At 39.0% G+C, this 27,880-nt stretch overlaps 2 protein-coding genes across 16 annotated transcripts; both read right to left on the reverse strand.

Moving 5' to 3' along the window:
* Nucleotides 1-1,895: 1,895 nt before the first annotated feature.
* On the reverse strand, nt 1,896-6,429 carry ppdpfb (pancreatic progenitor cell differentiation and proliferation factor b). Its single transcript, XM_044039428.1, has 5 exons — nt 6,264-6,429; nt 5,132-5,227; nt 3,789-3,866; nt 2,196-2,289; nt 1,896-2,075 (listed from the first exon to the last, which is right to left on the reverse strand). The coding sequence occupies exons 2-5, from the start codon at nt 5,184-5,186 to the stop codon at nt 1,961-1,963; spliced, it is 342 nt and encodes a 113-aa protein (XP_043895363.1). The 5' UTR covers nt 5,187-5,227; nt 6,264-6,429; the 3' UTR covers nt 1,896-1,960.
* A 1,220-nt stretch (nt 6,430-7,649) lies between these two features.
* On the reverse strand, nt 7,650-27,412 carry tpd52l2b (tpd52 like 2b). Of its 15 annotated transcripts, none has more exons than XM_044037926.1 (9): nt 27,193-27,412; nt 22,859-23,016; nt 22,381-22,529; nt 16,771-16,818; nt 14,903-15,004; nt 13,022-13,048; nt 12,068-12,109; nt 11,820-11,868; nt 7,650-11,400 (listed from the first exon to the last, which is right to left on the reverse strand). In XM_044037926.1, exons 1-9 carry the CDS (start codon nt 27,209-27,211, stop codon nt 11,314-11,316), a joined length of 681 nt encoding a protein of 226 aa, XP_043893861.1. In that variant the 5' UTR covers nt 27,212-27,412; the 3' UTR covers nt 7,650-11,313. The 15 variants fall into 15 exon arrangements, with proteins under 15 accessions (XP_043893861.1, XP_043893859.1, XP_043893860.1 ...); XM_044037924.1 differs by having other exon boundaries at nt 11,802-11,868; XM_044037925.1 differs by having other exon boundaries at nt 12,068-12,112.
* Nucleotides 27,413-27,880: the final 468 nt, after the last annotated feature.

Genomic DNA, 27,880 nt, shown 5'->3' on the forward strand with positions numbered 1-27,880 from the left:
CAGCAGGCACTGAGTGCAAGCTTCCTCTTACCTTGTACGGCAATGAAGCTGTGGTCCACACCCCCTATCCACAGTCTCAGGGTATTAAAGGAATACTTCACCAATTTGCATTTAGCTTTGTATTACTAGAATAAGGGTTGTATTTTTGAAAAATTGTGCTTCCCAACCTCAGTTTCCCCTGAGTTGAGAAAAATCTTCATTCTTTTCTTTGTTACGTGCCCATCAGTGACACTGTTCTTTCTGGGAATGAGGTCCCGTCCCCCTACGAGTGGGTCTAAAAAGTTTTAGCGGAATTAGTGTTGCAGTTTCAAGCCTCGGCCCAAGTGTCTGGAGAAGCTGTGAAGTAAGTAAGTAAGCAGTAAAAGCAGCCAAAAGTTGCTCAAACTGATAGTACTCCACAGCTGTTGGTTCATTAGTTAATGTAGTGTTTCCCAATGTTGCCCTACATGTGTTAGATGTCCTCCTGATACAGCACACCTGATTCAAATGAATGGCTCGTTATCAGGCTTTTGCTGCGCTTGACGTTAACCTGACCATTTTGGGTCCCTCAGGAGCAGGAATTGTAAACACTGAGTTAACAACTGAGTTAATGTAATAGCATAAGAAGAATGTAGAACATGGTTACACCAACACAGTCAGCCGGTGCTGAAAAACAAAGGGCAGAAGATTACACAGCCACACTGCAAAAGGTGCATTTGATTTCCACCTACTGAGCACTTAATTAGGAGCCCCACACACACACACACACACGCACACACCATCATCCACCCCTGTGGTTCCCACACCCAATAGCTGCGATTACATCTTATTTGTGAAATGTCTACAATATTACAGAACATCAAAATAAATTATTTATAAATGAACAGTGAACCCTTCCCTTTCACAGTTGTGTTGGGGACACGATGTAGCCTTAAGTTAGCATCAACACTAAAAATGGTGGCCTCTGTAGAGCCGACCCGGCTCCTGATATTAATATGAAAGGCTCATTCTGTACTAATGAAAAACAGTTCATCCAATCACATAACTGCACACTTACAGTATGAACAAAATAAGTGTAACTATTTTTATCTTCCATTTCTGCCAAATGAAAACAACTCAAACTAAATTGGACCTTTAACTATGAAAATAACTAAATCTTACATAAAACAACAAAAAACAAACCTTCACCTCGTTCTCATCGCTTTTGTTTAAACATCATATTTTGCAATCCTATCTCTAGATATGAGATTTTATGCACCGCTACTGTGAAAAAGACTTAACACATATCTTCACAATCATAGTTGAGTCCTGTTTGTACAGGAATGTTTTTTTTTAATCCAGACAGATTACTGGTAAAGGTTCAACACTAGAAGCAGCAACAGTACATTAAGTACTGCTCTTCCACTGTTTACTTTGTTCCTTGAATAGCTCTGTACAAAACCAGTCAACCAGTCTCAGGCAAACACACACATTTCCACATCCATGAAAAAAGAAATTATGCTGTTATGTGTTGAGCAAATCTGCTTTTACTGCCATGTTTGAGAAGAACAAAAACCCAGAACACCACACAGAATATTAGGCTGCAAGAGTCTACTTTATTGCATTTGCAATCAGGGTGACAAAGTGGAAAATGTTGAACAAACAGATGTGGAAGTTTTCACCACAGTGTTTCTATGCACCAAAGTATTACAAACAGAACAAGAACAGTACAAATGTTAATTTAAAAAAAAAAGAGATAGAGCACTTATCAGTCATGTTACTTTTTTTTTTAAGTTGTCAATAAAAAACACAAGGTTACTGAAAACAATAAATAAAAGGTAAAGCCTATACCACAGTGAATAATTATAATAATTAAAAAGGAAATTTAGGTGCGGCCTGTAAACGGACGCCATCCCGCTACCTACGCCGCTTGGTCATTGGCTTTAATGCCCCGGGCCGCCGTCCCCGAGGTGTGGTGTAGATCAGAGGTGAGACTGCAGGATCAGGAAGAGGTGGGGCTTCCTGCATCACTGGTCTCACTCACCTGGCGTTGCACCACCATCTCCCTGGCAACGCAGGTGATCTGACCATTGGTCACAACACCTGAAGCCCCTGCCCTGATTGAAAAAAAAAAAAGAGGGAAAATGAGACAGTCTTGAGATTGAGATTATAACATCAACCTTAAAGAAATTAAGACACGGTAACAGTGTCAGTAGTGGGAGAGTGTTTTTTCATACTTCAGCTGTGCCTCCTCAGTCACTGGGGTCATCCCTGGCTGCTTCCCAAAGAAGAAACTGGACCACCAATGGCCAGAATCCTGCTTGGGGAGACCTGTGGAGAGATGACGATGACATCAAATGTTCAGTTTTCTACAGAAACTCTGCTACCAGTCAGTATGTTTACAGGTAGTAGAGGTAGACTACTGTCCTTGTCCCAGTATACAAACACTCGAGGGGAATGGATTTATTAAATGTGTGACAGCCTACGCTATGCTAGGTGTTGATATGCCTGCTTTCAGTTGGTTAGTGTTGGGTGGTTTCTGGTTTAGCTGGCAGCTAGATGTTAACATGATGAGTCTTCCTACCGTCCATGAACTTAATATTAAATTATTTGAGCTGACAGAGCATTAACTCAGTCTCCTCATCAGTCCAAAAACTGTATCTGACTGGATTGTAATTTGTTTACATGCATTTTAGTACTACTTTACACAACACAATAATTCTGTTTTTTTCAAAGATTAAACATAATAAATGTTTAATTTTCAGTACCAAGTATTGTGTTTTGTCTGTGAGCACCCATTAACTTTAATAATTTGACAATTTAACATTCAAGTGCGGCGTGAATACATGTTTTTCCACACTCCATTTCATTATGAGCTGAGACAAAAATGAGCCAGGTTTCCCCCATTAGCTGTGTGTCCAACTGCCAGACACCTCAATTACTTTGAACAGCTGCATTTACATGTTGGTCATTAAAAATACAGTGCAACTGCTGTGGGGGCGACTTCTAGTTTAAGCCGATTCTCAGAATGGTGCCTGTCCAGAGTTAGACATATACAGTATGCAAGGAGTATGTTACTAAATCAACAAAAGGTGAGTCTCCTTTGTTGTTAGAGACTATAGAAATTTTTTGCATAACTAAATTCCACAGCACAAAAAGAATAAACAGTGTTGCTGGTGCACTGGATCCACACCATTTCCCATTTCACCTACTTTAATGTGTGTCAAAAACAGACCCTAGTGTATATAACGAAACATTGCAACCACAAATCTGTCGACCCAAATGTTTTTCACGTGGGTCAGGAGTGAGTTTCGGGATAACTGAGGACAGTCGACAGAGTAGATATTCAACAAGGATCACGCTGGTACAGCTGGAGCTCTTTTATATGTATGTGTGCTTGTTATATCAACACCATGTACAGTACATCTGCATCCTAACCAGAGAACTGAAAGGGAGTTTAGTTATAACAATTCTCCAAATCGTGAAAAAAGTGAAAACACACGCAGATAATCTCAGGTGACTCAATCATGGTGACTCTGTGGGCTCTGAGGCAATAACTGACCCAACCACAGTAACCCTCATGCTGCGGAAACTAACACTCTGCATGTAATATTACTGAGCAGCAGTATGACGTGGATGAAGCAGTTACAGACTTATGAAATGGTTGTCCTAACAGGAAGGAGGAGGGGGGCCGAGTCAAAAGTCTAACACTGAGACATTAGAAGATGTGTTCTGACAAACATATGGACCGAGTACAGTGATGAAGCAATGGATTTGGAATATTCAAAACAAAAGCCTTTTTTCTTTGCCAAAGACAAACACTTGCATACCTGGGTGGTGAGGAATGACCTCTCCACTGTACTCCGAACTGCCACAAGAGCTGCTGCTGGATGTAGAGCCGATGCGCCCTGAAGTAGGAGAGGATTGGGGGGTGAGGGGATGAGAAGACAAAGCAGTTGTTTAGTCACAGGCATCAGCATAGAAAAGTGAGATGTAGAAGGTGGAGAAGCCTCCGTTTCTTTCTACATGGAACACACATGAAAAATCTATTTTGCTCTGGTTATATAGTCACCGCCTGACAGAAAACTCTGAAGCTGGGGCTGTCACTTTTGATTTGAAATTCAGATATCTGTTCAAACAGTGAAATTCAAACCCATTTGAGTTTAAAATAAATAGCCTAGAAGCCCATCACAACACTTTTAATCCATGAGTAAAATAATGTTATGTTGTTCACAGAACCAAGGTTAACTTTTTAAACCCAGGCTTTGCTGTGTAAATGGCAACTAAAATCAGTAGACTCATCTGTTAGCTCCACCCAGGTGAATCAGACCAAGAGGCATCATGGTTGGGCAATACAAATAGTGAATAACCTTGTGTGACTTAAGTCATTGTGAGTTTGAATAAAAGGCATACTGTACAACTATCTGATAAAAAGATAATCAAAAGATGATCCTCCAAAGGGTAAAGTTAATGCAAACAGTAGCAAAAAGACTAGCAGTACAGGTGGAAATGGAGCAAGTACAATAGAAAACGGAATCCAAAATACTCAAAGATAAAAATGCTGTTGTGTTGTGCTGTCTGATTGCTTTTGAGACACATGGCTAAATGAGAATGTAACTGAACATGTGACTTGCTCAACAGGATCAAATGTCTTCCTTTGACCAATACAATTTTGCGTTTTTCTAATATGAAGTCATCTTAGGTACAAGAACATACAACAGGAAGGGTGTTGTTCTGACAAAATGGACTGCAGTTTCCTTCCCTATAACACTACTATAAAAAAATACTGGCTTGACAGACATTACATAAATAATAAATAAAACACAGATGTAGATACACAGGAAATGACCGGTCACTTTTGAAATTTGGTAGCACTGTGTATTAACCTTACCAGGAGTCATTTTTAAAACCACTTACATATCCATGCAATTAATTAGTTAACAGCAACAAAACAATTATCTAAATGTGACTGTGAGGTCCTCATTGTTTCATCATCTTGACTATCAGCCCACACAAACCGGTCATCACACAGCAATGAGATAACTCATGTGAAATGTATCCACTGTGAAGAGGCTTAATCTAGTTGGCAAGAGTGAGAGTGTGTCATCCAGACAGGAGGAGTTTGGTCCCATGCACTGGTGTGATAAGAAACTACAAATGTGGAGAGACTCACTTCGGTAGTAGTCAGTGGTTGCCACAAGAGAACCGCCTGCTGGAATAGCTGCCATTCTTAGGTCTTTGGTCGCTGTTCACTGTGCTTGATGGAAACCTGGATAGGAAAAAAAACTGTATGAGCAATAAAACTAGACAGGGCAACACTACTCACCAAAACACTGGAAACATTTTATTATGTTCCTTTACAATCAAACACCCACTCATGAGGTCAAGTTGGATAATATAATGTCATTACAGAAGATAACGCTGGCCATTCTCATGACTGATTGTTTATGACTCCAATTCTGAGTATTACAGGTGTATGCCTGTTTTTTTGTTTTATTATAATTTTCCTAGTTACAAGAAGTCTTAATGACTTTTTAAAGTGTTGATGATGATCATTGACTGATTAATAAACAGACCATTGCTGTCAGAACAAGGCATACCACAGAGTGTGTGGAGGAAACACCATTGTTGTGAAGCAACAAAGACGAAAACAACCTCAGGGCTTCCAAAGATAGTGTGTACACAATAGATGTAACTCGACGTAATTGTACACAATCTAAACGTTGTCTCACAATGAAAATACATTTTTTTCACTAACTCCAGTGGGGTTACACTTCACTTTTCACATTTTCGATTGCAAGACTGTTGTGGCAAAGCACGTGACGTCATCTCTGAAACCTGTTTACATTTTTTTTTGACGGCCACTGCACCAAACCGACATTTTGACGTTTTCATGAAAAACACAATTTAAACACAGTGACGGGAATGAATGAACAGAGTGGCTAAACAGAGTTTAAAATCTATAAGAAAAAAGTATATGTCTTTGCCTCTTTTTCCTCAAAGGGGACATGTTCTCTCTCTTTAACAAAGACAATCAAACACAGTGTGTTTTTACACTGATAACAGATAGTCGTGAATCTGTCGATATCATTGTTCGTTAATCTGTGGATCAAAAGTGTGATACAATCAGAACAGACTGAATACAGGCAGTTTACTTTGTTTTTTATGACCAAAGAGCAAACACGCTATCACTGAAGGCTAGCTGGTTAGCTCTCCCCCGGCAGTAAAACCCACCTCCATTACGATTAAAATGCCCCTCAGTGTCACCACCATTTTATAACAGTTCAATACAAAGGCACACTCACCTTTCGGACGTGCTTGATGTTCAGAAGCACCCAATTCAACTCAGTCGGCGAGGCTGGGGGAGTAAACGCTAGGCGACGGGGCCCATTTGAAATTAAGTTTTGGGTAAATATAACCCTCCAACGTCCGTAAGGATTTCGATACTTCTTTAGCTGTGAAAGCGTCGGCGTCTCGGCTTTATAGCGAGGAGCGGTGACGTAAAGTCACCCAGCACTGAGAAGTAGCCAATCAAAGTCGCCGAGGGGACGTGTTTACTCAGATGCTCACTAGTGGGCGTTGGCGGTACTGCAACACCGGCCACGGGCGGTGTAAACTTGTGGGGCTCTTTACAAAATAAAACTCATAGCACAGGTGAAACCAACACAATGCTTTCATCTACAGACTACAATAATAAGTTTGTTTGTTTGTGTAACTTTGACTGGTTTGATTGGTTGGTTAGCCAGGGCCTGTTTGTCAGTCTGGAAGCTGAAGTCCCACAGCACCTTGGCCCTGTTGTTCTCAGCCACCTTCTGTGGTGCGGCCCATTGGGATTTGGGTACTTCTATTCCATACTGGGTACAGATGTTCCTGTACTATTCCAGTCACTTGGTTGTGTCTCTCCATGTACCCTGACTCGGCTAGCATCTTACACCCTGCTACTATGCGCTGCATAGTCTACATACATATACATATATATACATATATATGTACATACAGTATATACATACATACATATACACATATATACATATAGATGTACATACAGTATATACATACATACATATACACACATATACATACATATATATATATATACATACATACATACACACACACATACATAGTACATGAGCAACAAGGCAATCAGAGATGTCAGACTTCACGCAACAAGCCTCCGTTGGCCTCTGTTGGTCATATTGGCAAGTGCGGAAACACAAACTGACAGACACACAGAGCCACTAAAACAGAGGTGTAGGTTGGTGAGAGAGAACAGCTGTTGATTGAATGGAATAAAGTCAAGAGATCCTTTGGCATGAAGTGATTGCCATTTTCTTTATAAAGCATTTCATGATTGTAGAACTAAATCGAAAACTCTATGAAATTGATCAAAAGACAAACCGTAAAAAAAACAAATCACCAGACAGTTTTTGATACAGTGATGAACAAAAGGGAAAACCCTTTTCAACCCTTGTGTGTACACCAACTGCCCACAAGCACTGTAGCGCCATCCTGTGGTAAAATATATGAATTCCAGTTAGGACAGGGAAAAAGATGAGGAAAGCAAAAGGAGAATTACAAAAAGAAGAAGTAATTGGGTCCACACTTATGTGCCTAATTAACTTTTTTTTTAAAACACATTTCTAAATCATATTCCAAGTAATGAGGGTAAACACAAACCACAGACCAAATTGTCATTCAAAGGAATGCTTTATTGATATCCTAACACAAAGAACAAAACCAAAAGCTGTTTTTAATTCATTCACCATAATCTTTCAAATCAGATCCCTTTTAATAATCTACATCAGCTAGGCCGTGGACTTAAATAAAGCTATGAGTATAATTTTCTGTGCACCAGCCTCTGCAGCAGCTGGCTCTGAGCAGCCCCAGCATGTGCTGCACTCCCCATTGGCACCCAAAACAAAGAAAAACCTAAATTTTTCCTCTTCTTTCTATGTCCCAAGTGACATCTACACTTCAAAAATCATAACCCCCAAGTCATTTCATTTAGCTTTTCGGCTTGAAAACAATTTTACAACAGAGAAATATTTCCCCCAGCAAAACGGTCCTTGCACTTCTGATTTTTCACACAGAACTATGTGATTTTAGGAACAGTCAGTCATCATCTAACCGCTTTATCCTCCACCAGAGGGTCGCGGGGGGTGCTGTGCCAATCTCAGCTACAGATGTTACAAAATGACTTGAGGACTAAGACATCTTGAAACGCATGTCTGTGTTCTCATCTTAGCAAAGCAGTTAGTCAGATACATGATATTTAGAGGCAGAGACAGGGATTCTGTAACAGTTTCAAACATTGGCCGCTAGTTTTTTCAAAGACGGTAAAGCAATTGCACAAATAATAAATTCTCTTAAATCCACCTCCAACAATGAAAAGAAAGCCAAAAGAAAATGTAACCACCCCTCAACAAGAATATAATAACTACCAAAATGATCAACATAAACACATACAAAAACAAGACAATACAATTATGATACACTGGCAACTTTGTTAAAGCAGTTTGACTGGGAGTTTTTCTTTTAAGTTATAATTTTTAATTCATTTTTGTTCTTTGTTTCTCAGGTGTCACATCATACACTGGTTTACAAACGTATTTTAACCTTCTTGGTAAGTTTTGGTTTGAATAATATAGTGATCCAAAACGCAGCAGTATTTTAAATTGTACATTTCTCTCAAATTCTAGCATCTTTTTTTGATTAAATTGATCCAGGATACAAGAGCAACACTGGATGTTTGAGGTCATTTTTTAGTCTCAAAAACAATCCATCATCATCAACCAAAGCAACTCAAGGTTCACCTTTTGTTGTTGTTGATAATGGATTGCAGTACAGGTCCTTCATTAAACATCTTGGGCTCGTTTATCAAATGCACATTTCACTTCACTTCACATTACTTTAGTTGCCTTAAGTGTGTGTCAGTTTTGTTTGACACAAACGATTATAATCTGCAGCTCTAACAATAAGTGCTATCCAGCTTTGGCTAAAATACTTGCTCCAATTGGAATTCATCATTGTGAACTTCAATAAAGCATCCGCCCACCTATGGCATATGGCTGTACTAAACACAAAAGGCAACATTGGGATATTTGCGTATCAGTGAGTACACTTCAACTAAAGAGCAACTGAAAACATTTTGAGACTTAAATCAATCCCTACAGTCAGGATGGCACAGGTGAACATTTTGTAGTTCCACCAAGTCTGGCACATTTTACCAGTAGGGGGCAAAGTTGCCCTTGTATCAGGGACCTTTGAGCAAAAGAGCAGCAAACAAAAACGACAACACAACTTTCTTCCACATTCAAGAGAAAAGTGACAATGCTACACAACTCTGTGCTCTCAGGTTTACCGTCACCGTCTCTGAAGCCTTGACATCTACCATAGCTAGGGGTTGGCGTGAGTGTAGAAAATGTACAGGTGTACAACAATAAGTGCAACAGTGTGTTCTTTTTGGCCTCCTGAACTGTGTGTACACTGAGTGTGTTATCAGGAGTGCAATTGTGTGATCAGGGGTTGCTGGCAAAGCTTGTTATGGCAGCAAGATTTTTTTATGACACATTTGTGGCCCCATAGGCTCTAAATATCTTATGCCAACTTCCTTCAATCAAACCAGCCTGTACAACTAGAAAACAAACAAAACGGAACATATGGAAAAGTTTGACTCAACAAGCTAAATCATACTATGAGGTGAACCTTTTAAAGTGAGTAAGGCCAATAGAAAAGCATCAACATTCACCAGGTAGTGTACACAGCAAATCATCGCCTCACATCCAAGTTCTGTGTCAACACAAAAAAGGGGACAGCAGCCAGACCAGGGTGAAAAGAAAAACAGTCGACGTGGTTTTGAAACATCTCCAATGCTTCAGGTCAGTTTTAGATTGATGTTTACGTATTACGCCTGAGATCAAAACACACTGCCAGTTTGTTACGCAACATTCCTTCTCGTCTTAGTCAGATCAGTCCTGTGCCCAGATGGATCTAAAACGACTGCAGCCTGGTCAGTCTCACAAACACGGAACCTTCTTAATTTTAGAACTCCAGACAGACAATAAGTCATGTGTGTGAAACAGATTTTTTTGTTTTTGGGTTTCACCTCCCTTTGCCTCTTCCAAACCTCCCAACCGGAACACTATCATCCGGCAGCGTTGGTGACAATAGATTTATATATATATATTTGTACATATTGATAAAAGTTATGTAAAAACATTATGCAAAGCAGTGTAAAATAGTTTATAATACAAAATGGTTTAACTTTTTTTTTTCTGTTTTTACATCTGGGGTTGCTTATAGGGATGTTACACGCGACCTCTTGTCACATGGTTGTTATGGTACAACTGAGATGAGATACGCACATGCACGTAGCAGTAGTAGGTTTAAGAGGATTGCTGGGTTGTAGCCCCCCACCCCCACCCCCAGCCATACCACTACCCTGTAACCTGGGAGTATAGCCTGTGTTCACAGCGCTGGCAGCTGCAGAGCTGTGAAGCAAACTGGGTGGAAGTTGGGTGAAAGGTGGGGACACTGTGGTAACACCAGCAGGTGTTCACAGTGTGAATGCATGATTACGTAGAGGATAGTAGTCAAAAACAAAGCAGAGATTGTAGGTTTAAGTTGAAAATAACGTTGCTTATGCCCATAAAATTATCCTCCACCCTCAGTCTGCACTTTTCCTGGTTCATAAACAAAATAAACAAATGCAGAATGACCGGTGTAATGGCCAGATTAAACTGAAATGTGCTGTGCAATCAATTAATTAGAAATTTTGCTCATGGTCAAATTATCCCGAACCAAAGTTAACTCTGTGCTTTTAGGCACTTTGAGGTGAAAGGTCAAGCTCTAAAATTATGCCGTAACTATCATGACAAACTTATTTTTAAAACACCTCAAGCCTAAAATAATAGTTTGGTACCTTCTTAGTGTCTTTCGTGCCTGTTCTTTAGCCAGGTGACTTGCTGAAATAGTGACATGTTTAAATGACAGTTTAAGTGATCTTTGTAGGGGGTTGAGGATCTAATGAAAGAGGAAGTGGTGAAGTCTGTAAATTATTCAGGTTTATGCATCAACAAACTGTTTTCCTGAACAGCGAGGCAGAGGAATGGAGGCCACAGGACCAGCAACGGTGGGACTGGCAGAAAAAGATGGTCCTGTCTCAAAAACCCACAAGTCCCTCATTTCGTCTGCAGGACTTGGGGAATGTAAATGAGTGAGTAAGTGAGTGAGGTGAGCCAGTAAGGTAGAGGGTCAAAGGTCAAGGCTGATTCTGCGATGTGAGGTGATAACAGTATAGTCTCAGGTCACGTAGGAAGGTCGCAGCGAGGAAGAGGAAGAGGCAGGGTGTGCTCAGAAAGGCGGGTTCTCCTGAGTGGGGGTGGTGTCAGTGGGAGAGCCGACAGAATCCTCGTTCCCCCTGGGGCCGACAACCTTATACTGCAGAGAGGACAGGGATAGGACCACAGGGTTACTGCACTACATTACAGTTCCTGTTTCCTGTAGATCAGAATAAAACACTTCAACAACAGTTTACATCCTTGTCACCCTCAACAGGTTATTTAATTAATCAACAACTCAAGTAAACAACATTATCTTAGCTGCAGCCCTAATCTGAACACCTTAATATCACTGACAAACTAATGGAGATGGAAAGAAAATGTATATCCCAACCAACAAAAGACTACAGTTTACAGTAACATTACTTTGAAAAGTTAAAAACGAAATTCCTGCTTTTTCTTACTTTTTGCATTTTCTTTTTAACATATCTGTATTCATTAGGAGTTAGAAGCGTGCTCCTATTAGATAAATATACCTTACAAACCGTCTGTAAAACACACCTGTGCGGGTGTGCTCACCTTCAGGTTCCCCATCTTATCTTCAAATGATTTGAAGGTTGCAGAGTTCCTGTGGAACAGACGCTCAGTTAAAAAAAGATTAAACAAAAAAACAACAACATACATGTCAATAAGACCTAAAAATTTAAGTCTAACAACCAACAAAAAGCAGCAATACATAACTTCAGAGTAAAGGCACAGTATGTCTTTGTTTTTTAAGTGAAGAAGTAGTGAAAGAGTGTAGTGAGCAGATCAGTGTGTTACTTTACCTCATGGCGGGCATACTTATCGAGTGGCGAATGGAATAGTTGCTACTTTGTAAGCATTAAAAGGGAGACAGAGAAGTGCAGTGTTATCAAGCAAGCAAGCAAACACACACTCACACACAGACACACACGCAGCTGCAAGTCAAGTTAGCTCATGCAGCTTCCACAACTAAAATTCTTCATGACTACTTGGTCATAATTAAACGGCGAGAACTGTTGATATTGATAACTGGCTATAAACCGAACTTAAAAAACGGTCACAAATGCTATAATCTTAATTCTCACATTCTCCTTATTTTGGTTCTTAAAACTAAGGAAAACATTTTATTTAATCAATAATCACAGTGTATATACAAATCCACCTTTAACCACAGTTGCAGCTCAGCGACTTCTTCATTATAACACTGCGAGGCACTGTTTCTTCTCTAAAAGCCTAGTAATAATAACAACCCTACACACTGCACACAGTAACAGAGAATATTCCCTCAGTGAGTCAGCAAACTTCTGCTCCCATACCACAGTTTTAACATAGAGTAAATTGGACCTGGCTGTCATTAAGGCACCATTCATACTGTCTTGGAAAACAAGAGCTTCTGATTCCAACACATTTTATGATAATCACTCTCATTTAAGTTATTAAATGGCTTGTTTAACACGTTTGTGCATTACATCAACACTGTACTCGTTTTTTTGAGGGTTTAGGAAAATAATGACATGCTTTGTGTGCTGGGAGAACTACTTTAAGGGAAGGAAAAGGTAATAAAACAAAGAATGCAGTTTTCTGTCCCAAACACTAACAATACACAGTATGTGGGGGAATCAAAAGCAACAATAGCAGAGCTCAACTTCTATGGGTCACAGATGTTTTTCTTCCTGTATTACTTAATTCCAGGTCATGTGATAAAATGACCTTGTGATCAAACACTTGTTCCATGTGCAAGAACATGTTAATCTTACCTAAAGGAATTAGAGAAAGGTAGAGCTCTGCAGGGAAAAACCAAGGCAGCAAGTAAAAACAAAGAGGAGAGGGAGAGTATGAGCAAAAATCAGCAGTATTAGAAACAGAAAAAAACATGAAAGGAACATCGCAGGTGAGAAAGCAGTGTCATCGGCAGTAGGCAATGTTAGGAAATGGTTTGATATTTGATCTCAACAGCAAAGCAACATCTACAAAAGTTTTAATGAATAAGATAATTATTACTTACTGTATGTGTAAATGCACACATTTTTGTTTTCAGAAATTTGATCATGTATTTAATAAGTGCACTACAATGCACACACAAAAACAGAGTTTGGAGAGACAGACCAAAATATTAAATAGATTTTTCTTTAAATCACATGATTGTGTACAATTTGTTACTAGATTGTTATATTTTATCAGTTGGAGGGAAATAAGAAAACGGCAGAACCAAATATTGGCCTCCACTACTCATGATCTTAACATTGCCTCAAAACAGAGTGATATGTGAAATGACTCACAAAGTATGTACTACTATTATGTACAAAGTGTACTAAGGATGCGGTATGTTACACAGACTTTAACACCACAACTATACTTTGGATGAACACAACAAATCATGCAACATGCAGATGCAGGGAACATTAAGAAGAAAACAGGCCTATCCTGCTGACACACAGTATAATAGCAGAATACGTGAGAAGGCCATGAACAACAGCTACAGCTATCTTTTACACACACACACACACACACACACACACACACACACACACACACACACACACACACACACACACACACACACACACACACACACACACACACACACACACACACACACACACACACACACACACACACACACACACACACACACACACACACACACACACACACACACACACACACACACACACACACACACACCTAAAGAGCAAATGAGTATGGGTGTCTGAATAGGAACACTAAGATAATTAAAGAGAGTTGTGCAAGTCAACATGGTGCCATCAGAGATGAGAGGTTAGATGTGAGGGAATTAGTAGTTCAGGCATCTTCACTGAATACATCATGTTCTACAGTTAACCCAATAAATTAATTAACTGTGAATTTAGGTTAAGAAATTGTCTGTGAGGTGTTTCTTCACAGGTCCAAACAGTTCCAAGTATCGTAGTTGAACCAAGTCTCAATTCTGTTCAGTCTTGATTGCATTGAGAATTATCAGACTGGGTCTTTTGATTTCCATGAATGTGTCTGATTTCTGTGGATGTGTTTGGCATCAAGCCCAACATTATGAAAACCTCATGTAAATGACAGTGGAGATTTAATTTGGACAAAATTTAAAAACTAAGTTCCTATACTTCCTTCACCACCTTCATCTTACATTTACTGGCACCGTAGACACAAGAAATATGCATCAAGATGCGAGTCAAATCAAGTTAAAACACTCTTCAAGTTTAGGACATTGACCCCTTATAATGACAAATGTGTTAAATAAATAAAATTATTTTAACATGGGTTTGGTAGTGCCTATTCTTCAGTTTCTCTACATCAGTACTTGTGTAAAAAAACAGCTAAAGAAAAAAAGAGCAATGGACAGTGTTGGAGTAACTAATTATTCTGATGTATGTAAAGAAAAACTGAAGACATCCCCAGTTCAAGCAAGTATGTTTGCCATGAACATGGGAACCTCCAAAGACTTTTAGGATAACCGAGACATAACTTCCAACCATTTAGTGTATCAAATGTGACTGCTGGAGAATAAATTTGAATCCATATAAATTATCCCATCTGAGAAAAGCTGGCTTTTGACACTGTCCACTGCTGATTTTATCTTGTAGCTGAGCCAGCATGTCAGCCATTTTGGCTCTGCCTCACTGTACCTCATGTCACCCAGCTTCTTGCTGATGGCTGAGCCCACTGTGGTGAGAGCTGCACTGGTTTTCTGTCCTGCCTGGGAAAGAGTCTCCTGAGTCTTCTTGTATCTGTAGAGAGGGGAAGGAAAGAAGGGTAGGGAGGAGGTGATGGAGAGAGAACAATGGAGGATAGAAGAGGAGGACAGATGGATGGGGTGGAACAAAACAAAGATGTGGCATAGTGGGCAAAAGAGAGAAAAAGGACAGTGGTGGGCAAGGAGAGAAAGGGAGGGGGAATGATGGAATTAAAAGAGACAGAGGGAAACAAAATGGATGGAGTGAAAGAAGGGAAAAAAACAAAGAGGATGATGAGTAGGGGAGGGGTAGAAGAGAAAAGACAGTAGTACATTAGACCAAACCATACACCCACAGCAAACAATGAATAAAACACTAACATTGGTTTAAGTTAGTGCTCTATCACACAGTATTCACCAACCCAAAGGTTAGTATTCAAACCGAAACAGATATTACAGATATGTATTTACATACATCAACTGACTGATGGCATCTCCAAATTTAAAGAACTTAATTTATTTATATATACAAAAACAAAACAGATAAATAATCAGTCATTTTGATAATGATCTACTCTATCCAAGAACAGTTAGATCATTTCAAAATTTTACAGAAGCAGAGTAAAAACACCTGCCTTTTCAATTGTGTTTAAAAGGCAGGTGTTTCTGATTCAGCAAGTCCCATTTCAGCCAAATAATTCAGTTGGTTAATGTTTCATTTGTGTTTCGGTGAGATGGGAGGGAGTGAAAAAGCTGACATATTCAGTGTCACAATAAAAACTTCATTACAAAAATGCAATTATCACAATGTTTAACAAAGGAAGTTTCAATTAAAACATGGCACTCTTTCAATGAAACCTCCCTTCAACTAAATCTTTCACACTTTTCTCAGCATTCATGGCATCAACAATAATTGCACATCAAACCAGTCAGGGTAGAAGGCATCCTCTAGCACAGCAATTCCCAAACATTTTGCAGTGCTTCCCTTGGGAAGATTTTTATTTAAAAAAAAGAAAAGAAAAAAAAAAGACTCACACCCAGAGATAATAAGTCCCAAAACAAGGTACAGTTTGGCACCAGTGAGTGGTACCAATCCCTACAGACAACAGAGTTGCTCATACTCTGAAAGACAGTGGATGAGTGTAATGTCGGCATGTCAATATGGATTTTCTAGGACACGTGGGTGCAATCTACAAGCAAAAAAATAACACGCAAATATGCGCACACAGACACACACACTGTAAAAGCCAACATCATGATCAGCTAGAAGACTCAAAAAATGATGATTCTCAGCAGCAAATGTTTGCACATAGGCTGAATACATATGTTTATATAGATAGGCTGGTGTGCTAACAATGCACACAAATGTATCCATCAACATGGTTGGCCTTCTACAATAGTGTCACTTGCTGAAGTTGACACATCTTATGCATTTATAAGTGCCCATTCAAAATGTCATCAATTAGCAACAATGAACAACGCTCACTGTTTTCAGACCTAGAATTAACACCCATCCTGAGAGATGTGAAAAAGCTTTTTTATGAAATTTAGTCAACTTGTCATTTAAGGCATGTTTTGCCTTAAATGAGGCATGTTTTGCTAGCTAGTTGAAAGCCTTTCCTAAACTCTGCCACAAACAGAAATGAAAACAAGATGCTCAATTTACAGAAGCAAAAGAAGAACAGATGAAAAATGCATGAACGATGAAATAAAAACAACAAGAGAACAGCTGCCCAGAATTAAAACTCAACATAAAGTCTTGTCTTACAAAACCAAACAAAACCAAAACAAGAAACCAAAAAATAAAGGAGGTCAACTCACGCTTCAGAGTGGGTAATGTCATCCAAAGTGGCTGAGGCAGACAGATATCTGAAGACACAACGGCAGGATAATGACACAGGGAAGGAAACACACACTCACAATACAGTACAGTAGAGTTCAGCAGAGTCAGACTGTGGTGGATATGTACTCATTCTTCAAAAGATTTTTACATTTAAACTGACACAGTTGGGGAAGGGAAGAGACAACAGAACTTAACATCGTAAAGCAGAAAACACTACTCCATTTCACACAGTATCCTAGTAGGCGCGATGAAATGTGACTAACAAATGTCCTGGCGTGGGTCACAACAAGGCATCGTTTCAGGGGCCACAACAGGTCAAAAAGACAGGGACTGACTGATCAAAATCAGAGTCAAAGTCTTTGAAGATATTGACTATCTTACGAGAACAAAGTCATTATTTTGATTCTACTAAATTAAATGATCAAATATGCAATGTGTTTCCAGCATCAAACCTCACCGGTAAAAAAATGTTCCCAATTAAACTGGTGGGACATTACACCTGTCTGGTTTTGATGCACTTAGGGAAATGTAGCCCATTCATATAAAGCAAAGCAAAAAGGACAGTAAAATACTGAAAGTGCTGTTCTAACTACCTTGAGAAAGAACCAAGAGCACAAACATCCACCAAAGCTGCTCAGTTTCCCACAGTGTCAATACACCTCAGTGAGATAGAAAAGTATTCAACTTTCCAAGAACATAGGAGCAGACAGAGACATGGCAGTACACTGTTAGTGGAAACACACTCCAACACCAGGTTAACACCAGCATAACCTTTTCAAGATTAGCGACACACTTTGAAAAACACAATCACACATTAATATTGAGCAGTCACCACAGATAACACATTGACAACACTAGGGCTGAACAATTCATTGAAATTTTATTAAAATCGCAACGTGGCCTACTGCAATTTTCAAATAGCAAAAGGCCCAATATTTCTTATCGCTAAAATGTCTAAAATTACCATTTTATAAACATCATATTCTACTGACTGAATAAAACACAAAACATTCGTTTCTCACAGATCTGCATAAATATCACATAGTAATTATTTAAAATTTTCTTCAAATGAATATGAGAATCATTTTGTAAAAATTACCATTCACTCTTGTATCAGGAATCATATTACAATTTCAGTCCAAATAATCGCAATTAGATGTGTACTCAAAATTGTTCAGCCCTAGCCAGGGTTGGCCAATACCCATTTGATTGGCATTGTAATACAGTAGAATACTGCAATGCCTAACCCCAGCCAACACAAGTATGTGATCTAACTTTACATTCTTCTTGTGGAAGGATTAAGACAAGCAAAAAGTGATGCTTACATTGATGAGCAAAAACACCACACAAATTAATTTATAGCTCTTCAGAGGAGAAATATTTAAATAAAGAAGATGCAGCAGGGCAACCTCTTTGGTACCATTACATTGATTTTTTTTTTAATTCCCCTGAGCTAAAGACACAAGAGATGGCTCCCATTTTAAACCACTCTGCTCCACACAAGGCCATTCTCTATAGTACTGCTTACAAAAGCACAATGTTGCTAATGCAACACACTGACGGCCCACAAATCAGTTCAGTCACAGTACAATTGTCTATACATAAAACACTTCCATGGCAACTAATTGAAAAATCTTTGTGCCTCCAACGCATTCATAATTAATCACCCACTTACATCTTTGGAGACCACAGGGCATATGACAAAGCAAAACACCATCCTGTTCACCTCGCCCTCTCCCTCCATATTGCTTTTACATTCCTTTCCCCTCCTCCCACCACTTCCTGCAGAAGCAAGTCTACGCTTCTTGTCTGGTCACCAGGCGCGATCAGGGTGCACACGTGTGGATGAGATACTGCACACGTGTGTGGGTGAGATACAAGCACACGCCCTCATGCACTGCAAGTGGCAGTGTGTCTGTTTGCCTGACTGTGTGTGTGTGTGTGTGTGTGTGTGTGTGTGTGTGTGTGTGTGTGTGTGTGTGGGGGGGCCTAAACAAAAAATGGACCTGCTTGCCACCGTTTCGTAGGACATTAGTTGAGTCAAAGTTTTGTTTTGTATTTAAACATCGGATGGTCAGTGTTGTTGTCAAGGTTGACCTCAGTATGGTTCCTCCACTGGCAAAATGTGTGTTTTAATGTTAAATGTATGTGAATTATATATTTCTACCTGCAAAAACAGAACAAATGCTACAAACCAGCGCACCTGCTACTGTTTGAAAATGTGTGTATGTGTGAGCAAGTAAAAGTCATAAAAAATGGCAGTAGTGTTACCCTGTCTGGTTAGGATAGCTATCGGAGTAAGCTTGTCAATCCAGTTCATTTCAGAGTTGAAATGAACTGGAAAATTCCATCAAGCTCAAACTTTACAGCCACAAACGCAGTCTGTTGGAAACAGGCAACAAGAGTTTTCTCTGAATTCCTCCAGCTGCACTAAAAACCTTAATCAAACAGCTACCTCAACAAACACCTGGGAAAACAATGGACAGAGAACTAAAGGGTTACAGACATTTGGCTATGAAGTTAACTTGTTTCATTTGTGACCTGTACATCTGCATTGTTGCACTTGATATAAAGGGTTGGAGTTAGAACTGCTTTTAATGTATGATACACATCTTATTTTTATGCAAACATTTTTTGCATTGTATTTTTATTGCTTTCTGCTTGTTTTTATATTGTTGTTTTGTCTTTGAACATCTGTTATAAGTGGTATATGAATTAAATGTATACCAACAATAATATTATTATAATGAAACATTACCAAGTTGCACTGTAGAGGGTGTTGTGAGCACATCCTGGCCTGCATCCATGCCCTCTTTGCTCATCATAACAAAGACAAATGAGATGCCATGTTTTCGATGACAATGGAGGACACAAATACTGTCTGGGCAGACAACGATGACACTTTAGCTTCTAAAAAGCAGCATGTGGAAGCATTTCTGGTTGTACACCATAGACTCAGCTGGCTTAGGCTTCAGCAGAATGTTCAGCAGTGTGAAAATAACATGCGCAACCAGGTAGCTGTCAATTATTTTTTGCCAACCAATTTTGTCATTGATTTTTGTCCAAAATAGCGACTTATCATTGCAGCCCTACGACTAAAGTGAACATGTGATAGACAAGGCACATTTGCTTGTTGCATTGGTTATTCAGCAGCATTCATGACTGAATGGAGCTAATAAGCAAATATTTTAAGTGTGGCTTCATGCAGACAGCAAATTGTAAGTCATCTAAGTAAGGATAAACAAGAGAATAAAACTGGAAACAAAAGCTTATGTTTTAATAATACATTGATACTGGCCAATACCAATATTGTGCTGATAAAATTGTGCATCTCTAGTGTTATCACTTCTGGATGGAGGAAGAAAAGACACTTGACCTCTGGCAGACGAAGTGTGTAATAGACAGATGATACTGACTGGATGCAGAAGGAGAGGGAACTAACATTAAGAAATAATTTAACAGAGCGAAAATTAACAGAATTACCAGCCTCGATTTCCATGAACTGTCTCAAAAATACTGCATCACCTCAATTTACAGTGCCATCTTAAACACACTCAACACTAAGTTGTAGGATATACACAGATTTCGGTGGGTCAGTTGAGCAAGTGTAGCAGTGATTAGGACTGAGACATACACACCAAATCCCTAATTAGTGCCACAAGTCATACGCAACACGAGAATTGTGGTCCAGATTCAATTCCAGGGAACTGGACCAAAAAAGCTCCAGACTCCCATCTACTGCAGTGCTTATTACAGTATTGCTACTCAAATGAGCTAGTTTTGGTTTAGGTCTGCTTTTTTTTGATAAGTCCTACCTGGAAAAAAAAAATCCATCATCAGATTAATGCCCACCTTTTCAGCATCTTATTTAACATGAGCAATCAATAAATGTCCTCATACCAGACACAACACTGACTGTTGAGACGTTTAGTGCTCTCAAATATGGTTAGAAGGTGAGAACAGACAGTGAGCAGGAGTCAGAGCGTGAGAGAGCAAACACTGCAAAAGCACAGACATCACCAGTGAGCGGGCAACAAACAGTGCATGGACTCACAGATCTGAACTTGAAACTCTCTCATTCCATTCGCCCAGTTTCTCAGTGGTTTTCACATAGCTAGAAACAGAGACATGAGGGTGTAACGCTGCTGAGCTCAGCTGCAAGTGTAACTCTAACCATCTAACCAAATCTATAATCACATTACAATTAATGCTCTTTTTCATCTTTAAAAAAACAAACAAACATTTATATACTGTGTATATATATGTTTACTGTTCACTTAACCTTTTAAAAATTTTGTATGCTTGTTATGCGCCAATGACACCAGAACAAATTCCTTGTATGTGCAAATCGTACTTGGCAATAAAGCTCTTCTGATTCTGATTCTGATTATAGTCTGACCAATGTAAATACTTATGTCAATAACTAGAAAACATGGTTTCCTCTTAATTCCTCATTCATGTGCACATTCAGCCACACAACAGGTTGCTGCAAGCCTGTGTTCCCTGTTGGAAGAGCATGTTATTCACTGTGATATTGGTACGATCAGTGTTGTGCAATCGAGCAGTTTCTGTTCATCACTAATCAGATATTTAGTATTTCATTCAGAGGTAATCACACCCCGAATCTCAGCCGACATTCAAGTTTGTCTGAGTTGCTTCCAGTAAACTCAAGAATACACAGCACAGAATGTCAAGCAGCTGACTACATACATATGCTCTTGGTCCTCTTGCTTGACCCGGTCAGGTATGGTTACAGTTTTGATTATAAACATTTCAGTAATTTAACTTTACATGTCAGTGACTGTTCTAATATTGTTTAAGATTCCGACGTCGTACAAAGTAATGGTGCACTTTAACTAATCAAGACTTATAGCTACTGGTTTTTTTGTGTGTGTTTATACTTCATGTTTTAGTAGAGCTATAGTATAATTGTGTGTTTTAATTTTGTTCATCTATTCATGCATCAGAAAGTCTGCCTTTTATTTGCTATGTAAATAGTTTTAATATTTTTCTGTAAGGAATCTCAGCAGTATCAGTCCACCAAGAATGTGCTAGATTCCCCAAACAACAGCTTTGTGTGTGGGGGGTGTGTGGTTGGTGGGTGGGTGGGTGGGTGTGTGTGTGTGTACACCTTCTGCAAAATGTAATACTTTGGCTTCTTAATTAATCAAGTGCCATCACAACATACAATAATAGTGACTAAATTATCTGACAAATTCTGACGATGGTATAGTATTAATTTAATTTCAAACAGAGCAGCAGCTGTGTTTGATTGAGCTTGGATGAGTCACTACAGTTCTTTATTTCTGTAGTGCTGCCTCAAGTAAAATTTGGTTCTAAAAATGTGTTCTGTGTCTTTAAAAGTTGTGCATCTAACGAAAAACGTCTTGATAATTTTTTAGAGTTATTTCATTTCAATAATTTTTATAGCATTACAAACCACAATTTAAAGTGATTGTATAGAATTTTTTCTTCTCAAAAGTACAACAAAAACTGAACAAGACTGCAGACAAACATTTTGCATTGGTTGCACTGGTGTGCCTAAACAAACAATACAGTAGTTAAATAATACATTAAAAAATACATACGCATTGGAGGTCTGCACATCTTGCCAGCTTTTGGTAAGATTCTGCTTTAATTCATTGAGTGGGCTGAGACCAAGTTTCCTCTTCAGTTCAATGGCATGTCTCTCTTTGGCTGACAAAACCTGACGCAGAGTGTTGATCTCCTCCTCCACCTAAAACACAAAAGATCCAGTCTGGAGTATCATCTTCAGCTCTTCTCTTTTAAGGACTCAAGAGAATAAACATTTGCATTCCCCTAATAGTCCCACTATCATCCACACAGCGTGATCAAATCAAACTCATAGTTTCTGCTCTATGAGTCACGTTAGCGATATTTTCACTCTTCATGGCTCTAGAGAAAAATAATTAGTGCTAACACTGAATGACAAGTGGACAGCAAATTTGAAGGAATTCTCTCGAGCCATTCAAGAAATAAGATCTGGACAGGCAGATAACATATATAATGTTAGCACCTGGTGATTATGAAAGACCTGGGCCTTACCTTGGTGAGCTCAGTGCGAAGCTCCTGAGCCTCTTCCTCTGTCAGTCCAGGTGGAAGGGGGTTGGCTGCGTTCCTCACTGCTCCCTCCACATGCACATCGGAAAGGTTGTCCGAGTGATCCACATCAAGGCCCTTGTTAGGAGAGTTCAGGTTGATATCTGGAAAGACAATGAAAAAGAATGCTAAGCAGGCTTGTGGTGCTAATGTAATTATGATGTAGGGTATTATAAATGTTAAGCGACAAACCCCTTTACATAGTAAATGACATTACACAGTAAATGTATGTCTATATGTCACAGCATAGACATCATCTAACCGCTTTATCCTCCACCAGAGGGTCGCGGGGGGTGCTGTGCCAATCTCAGCTACATTGGGCGATAGGCGGGGTACACCCTGGACAGTTCGCCAGTCCATCGCAGGGCCACACACAGATAGAGACAAACAACCATTCACTCTCACACTCACTCCTACGGTCAATTTAGAGTGTGCAATTTACCTATTCCCCACATTGCATGTTTTTGGACTGTGGGAGGAAGCCGGAGTACCCGGAGAGAACCCACGCACACACGGGGAGAACATGCAAACTCCATGCAGAAAGGCCCTTGTTCCAACCGGGGCTCGAACCCGGGTCTTCTCGCTGCAAGGCGAGAGTGCTAACAACTACACCACCGTGTGGCCCTGAATTTACCATATTTCTCACAAATACAAAATACTGACGCTTGTTTGGGTCATTTACACCATTTTTTATTCACAACATTGCTCCTGTATGAAAGCAATGAAAACATTCACTTTCTGAAAACAGGTATTGCATAGTGAATCAATTTCTGTGTATTTTGATTTATCCATACATAGATAAACTTGATCGCACAAAAATTCCAAAAATTTGCTACTGTCACAATTTGAACAACAATGAGTAACATCTTGCCTCATTCACCTGAGGACACCAGCATCACTTGACAGGGTTTGGCACAGCCAGAGCTGGCTAAACGGGAAACAACAAGAAGAGATAACTGAAGCCACAGCCTGAAATGCTGGGTAGGATTACACACCATGCAGTTACAGGAAGACCAACAAAAAAGAAAAGATGGAAAAAGTGTTGCTTTCAAACTTGCTGCAAGACAATCTTGTGTCTCGCATTGCTTACAAAAACATCAACATCTATGTCATTGAACAGGAATGTGGAACAGAATTATTCTACTTAATTTTAAACATGAAAGAAGGTGTGAAATCAACATAACTACTGATGGCAAAAGACAGTCAAGCGTAGGATAAAAAGACAAAATGATCAATAATCTGAAGTCAGCGCTGGTGACGGTATATTAGTCTCAGCAATAACATCCGTATTCACACCGACAAGAGATGGCTCCACCCTCAAGGTATATTGATTCAGTCAAGAATGAGTCAGACCAGCCCACAAAAACAACAGCACTTAAATTGAACTGGGACAACAGAGTTTAGAAACAAGACCAGAAGGTTGTGTGATGAAATAAAGCACTCAACATTCCTAGGGGAATGTCTCGAAGGATATAATTTGACTTTCAAAATTTGTGTTGCCACTTCTTCAAACAGTTCCTACACTTCCCAGCATCCGTTCTGAAAATCCTTTCTGCTCAGACAGCCAAGCATGGCTGCTTTATTTTATTTATTTGAATTTTAGTACATCTGATTTCTTTCTTAACAGTCTATAAGCACAGAGGGACCTCAGTGATAACAGCCACACCTACACATAAAATCCCATCCTTGCCATTAAGTTGCATTCTGGTCTCTTTTTACACTCAAATGTTTACCCTTTGAAAACAAAACAATGTTTAACTACTAACTACACGATGACACCTGTTAATAATATTCCTACAGGATATAGTTTTACTCAACACGTTGTCATGAAAAGTCCTCAGCTCAGCCAAAAATCCTCTTTTCAGGTTTTTCAGCATCATTAGTGAGAGAGACATTCCATAGTTTACTCCAGTTTGTCATTCTTCAAGACAGACAAATATAGCCAACCTTAATCACTTCCGAAAACACAGTCCTTCTCAGGCACAGAAAGGCTGATACAATACATCTATAATGGCCACTCAGTATTACAAACTACATTATACAGCCCTGGAAGACTCATTAGGACATTCCCAAAGGGATTTTGCAGGCAAAATGCTCTATCATCCAAGCAAACAATACTGTGAGCAAACAATAGTCCTGCCACAATGAAGATTATACTTTTTGGTTTACATTAATTTGTTTTAGAGAAGTACAAATTTCAGATGCTCATTTTGGAAGCTTTCCACTGTGTTACTACATGGCTCATGATTCGGTCTCATTTATACAACAATATATTGATGCATACTATGAGGCAATAAAAATATGTCCAGGTTTTGTTTTTATTAGTGTACATGAGATTATACCACAATGTACAATATTTGGACTAATATCTGACTGTGTTAAACAACTGGGGTCATTGTACATGTCATTTTATGTCATTAATATACATCACAATATTCATTACTGTATTTTAAGAACAAAATATACAATATACTGCTGTAATAAAAGATTTAAAGCATAATTCCCACCCTTCAAACTCCCTCAATACATATTAATTATGTTCATTCAAAATTAATTTACTTTGATCATTAGGACAAGGCATTTGAAAACAAAAGACAGTGAATTTCGGAAACAAGTCAGTGAGGTCAGACAGGTTGATATGATGATAACACAGGAGACAGGTTTGAGCTTTTTGTTCGGTGGAAGATGGACGTGATCAATTATTGATCACGTCCATCTTCCACAATACAGTCGGTAGAGACAATGATAAAGCAGCAGGCCAGTGTTCTAGCAACATGGCGGTCATCAATGTTGAGTCTGCAAATATGGCTGATGTTAGGTAAAAAAATATATATATATTCTTTTTTTAATTTTACCTTTACTTAACCAGGAAGTCCCTTTAGATAAAAATCTCTTTTTAGACCTGGCTAAAACAGCAACAGTCAAACAAAAAGGGTTAAGGTTATGTTGATTGTTTGTTTTTGTGTATATTACTTTTATTTAAAAATTATTCAATGAAGAGGGGCAAAGTAGGAGAAGACAATTTACCTAGTTCAGTATTAAGTATGAGATTAAAATTGAATTGCCATAAGTGATGAGATTATTGCCCGTCATAATTATCCTTACCAAAAAAAAAAGAGATTCTTGATATCATCATGGTAGCTGTAAAAGTGTACTAGTTATTTTTTAGATTCTTAATTGTAAAAAAAACAACCTTCATTTGGTCAAACACAAATAAAGAGGAAACGGATCAACCGATTTTGCCTACGATTAATTACTAAATCATTGATTTCAAGTTTTCAGATTTTCAGCCGCTTACTGTGGATATTTTCAGGTTTCTTGATCCGTATAACAATGAAATCGTTAAAATGGAATAATTTTGGTTTGTGGACAAAAGAAGACATTTGAGAATATCATTTCCATGTTTGATAAACAATTATCAACTATTTCTGATATTTTAAGGACCAAACAAGTAGATTAATCGATTATGAAAACACTTGTCAGTTGCAGCCACAATAGTGATTGAAAAATATATTATACTAACAACAAAAATCACCTGCATTACAAAGAAATTTTACAAAAACGTGTTATTAAGGACAAACCTTTTTAGTGAAACACTTTAAAGTGATAAATAAGAGTCTTTAATAAGATCATTTTAAGTCACGAGGTCCTGGAAAGACTGAATGTTGGTGAGCTAGACAGCATGTTTTTAGTCACTCGGGTGAATGATGGAAATTCAACACGATCGACTAATTATGGGAGCTTTTTATCGGGAAGTGCGAGACAAGGCGAATAGAGTCGGTGGAAATACGCCATAAATGGTTTATCGTACCAATCCCAGACATGAGTCTATATCCAGGCATGAGAATCAATGTTTGCGTTGGAGAACAACCAAAACAAACTGCTTTTAGTATTGATTTTGTTATTTACAAACCACGAGGTGGACTATGTGTTGATGTAGAGAACAGGGAGAGACAAGTGTCCACTCTTTGTCAGGATTACTGTCAATAACATGGACGTAAACGGTACTGGAAAGTTGGTAACATTACTAACACGCCCGTCTTCCCTCTTCACTTGCTGCTGCTGCTGTCATGTACCAGCTGGGCCTGTCCTGTACTCACGGCTGCACAATCAATGTGACTTTATTATTATTAACCCGAAACAATAAAACCACCACGCACACAAACATGGGCAGGGACATGTATGCTTGTTATTTTTGGGCGGATTCATTTGTCGAAGCTCGATCGCATATTTCGAACATGAAGCTAAGCTATGTAGGCTAAGCTAACAATTAACGTTACCTTGACTGGCGGGGTCCATGGCGACGAATGTGACACAGCTGGCACTTTCAACTAAAAGTTAAACTCGACTAGTGTCAAAATGTGGAAACCAGAGCAGTGAAGAGACTCTTTCCACTCGGAGTTCAAAAATCGTCCTGGGTCTGAGTGACTGCTGGCTGCTCTATCTCAGAGAAAGTCGTCGACGGGAAACAACGAACAGTCTGAATAGCCCCGTTGGCAAGCGAGGCACATCCGGTAAGGACTTTCAAAATAAAGGCTTCAGTTACGCTAGTTTACGACAAACAAGTGCTTAGAAGTTAACAAGAACAAACATATGCGTGTTTACATTTTCAACACTATCAGGTTAGCGATTCAATTACATTTGTTAACGTTAATTTCACTTTTAAAGTGGTTAAACTCTACAGAAAATAAAACAAATATTAATTATTTTAGAAGTGACAAACGGGTTGTTCTTTGTGTGATGTGGACCCCAAAAGTAAAACATGTTCTATGTCGTGTTTTTATTTTGAAGGGGTGACATTGACATTACTCACCGCCCACAGATTCCGGCGTGCTGAAGTGATGTCACAGAGACACAGGTGTCCTGGTTTGTTTTCAGCTTTAAAGGTACAGTGTGCAAAATATAGCCGCATTTATTGGTGAAATTGTCCTTCCCTTCCAACTGTTTTGGGAATGTGGCCTTCACTTG

Source organism: Solea senegalensis, linkage group LG11 (genome assembly GCF_019176455.1).
Source record: "Solea senegalensis isolate Sse05_10M linkage group LG11, IFAPA_SoseM_1, whole genome shotgun sequence".
NCBI lineage: Eukaryota > Metazoa > Chordata > Actinopteri > Pleuronectiformes > Soleidae > Solea > Solea senegalensis.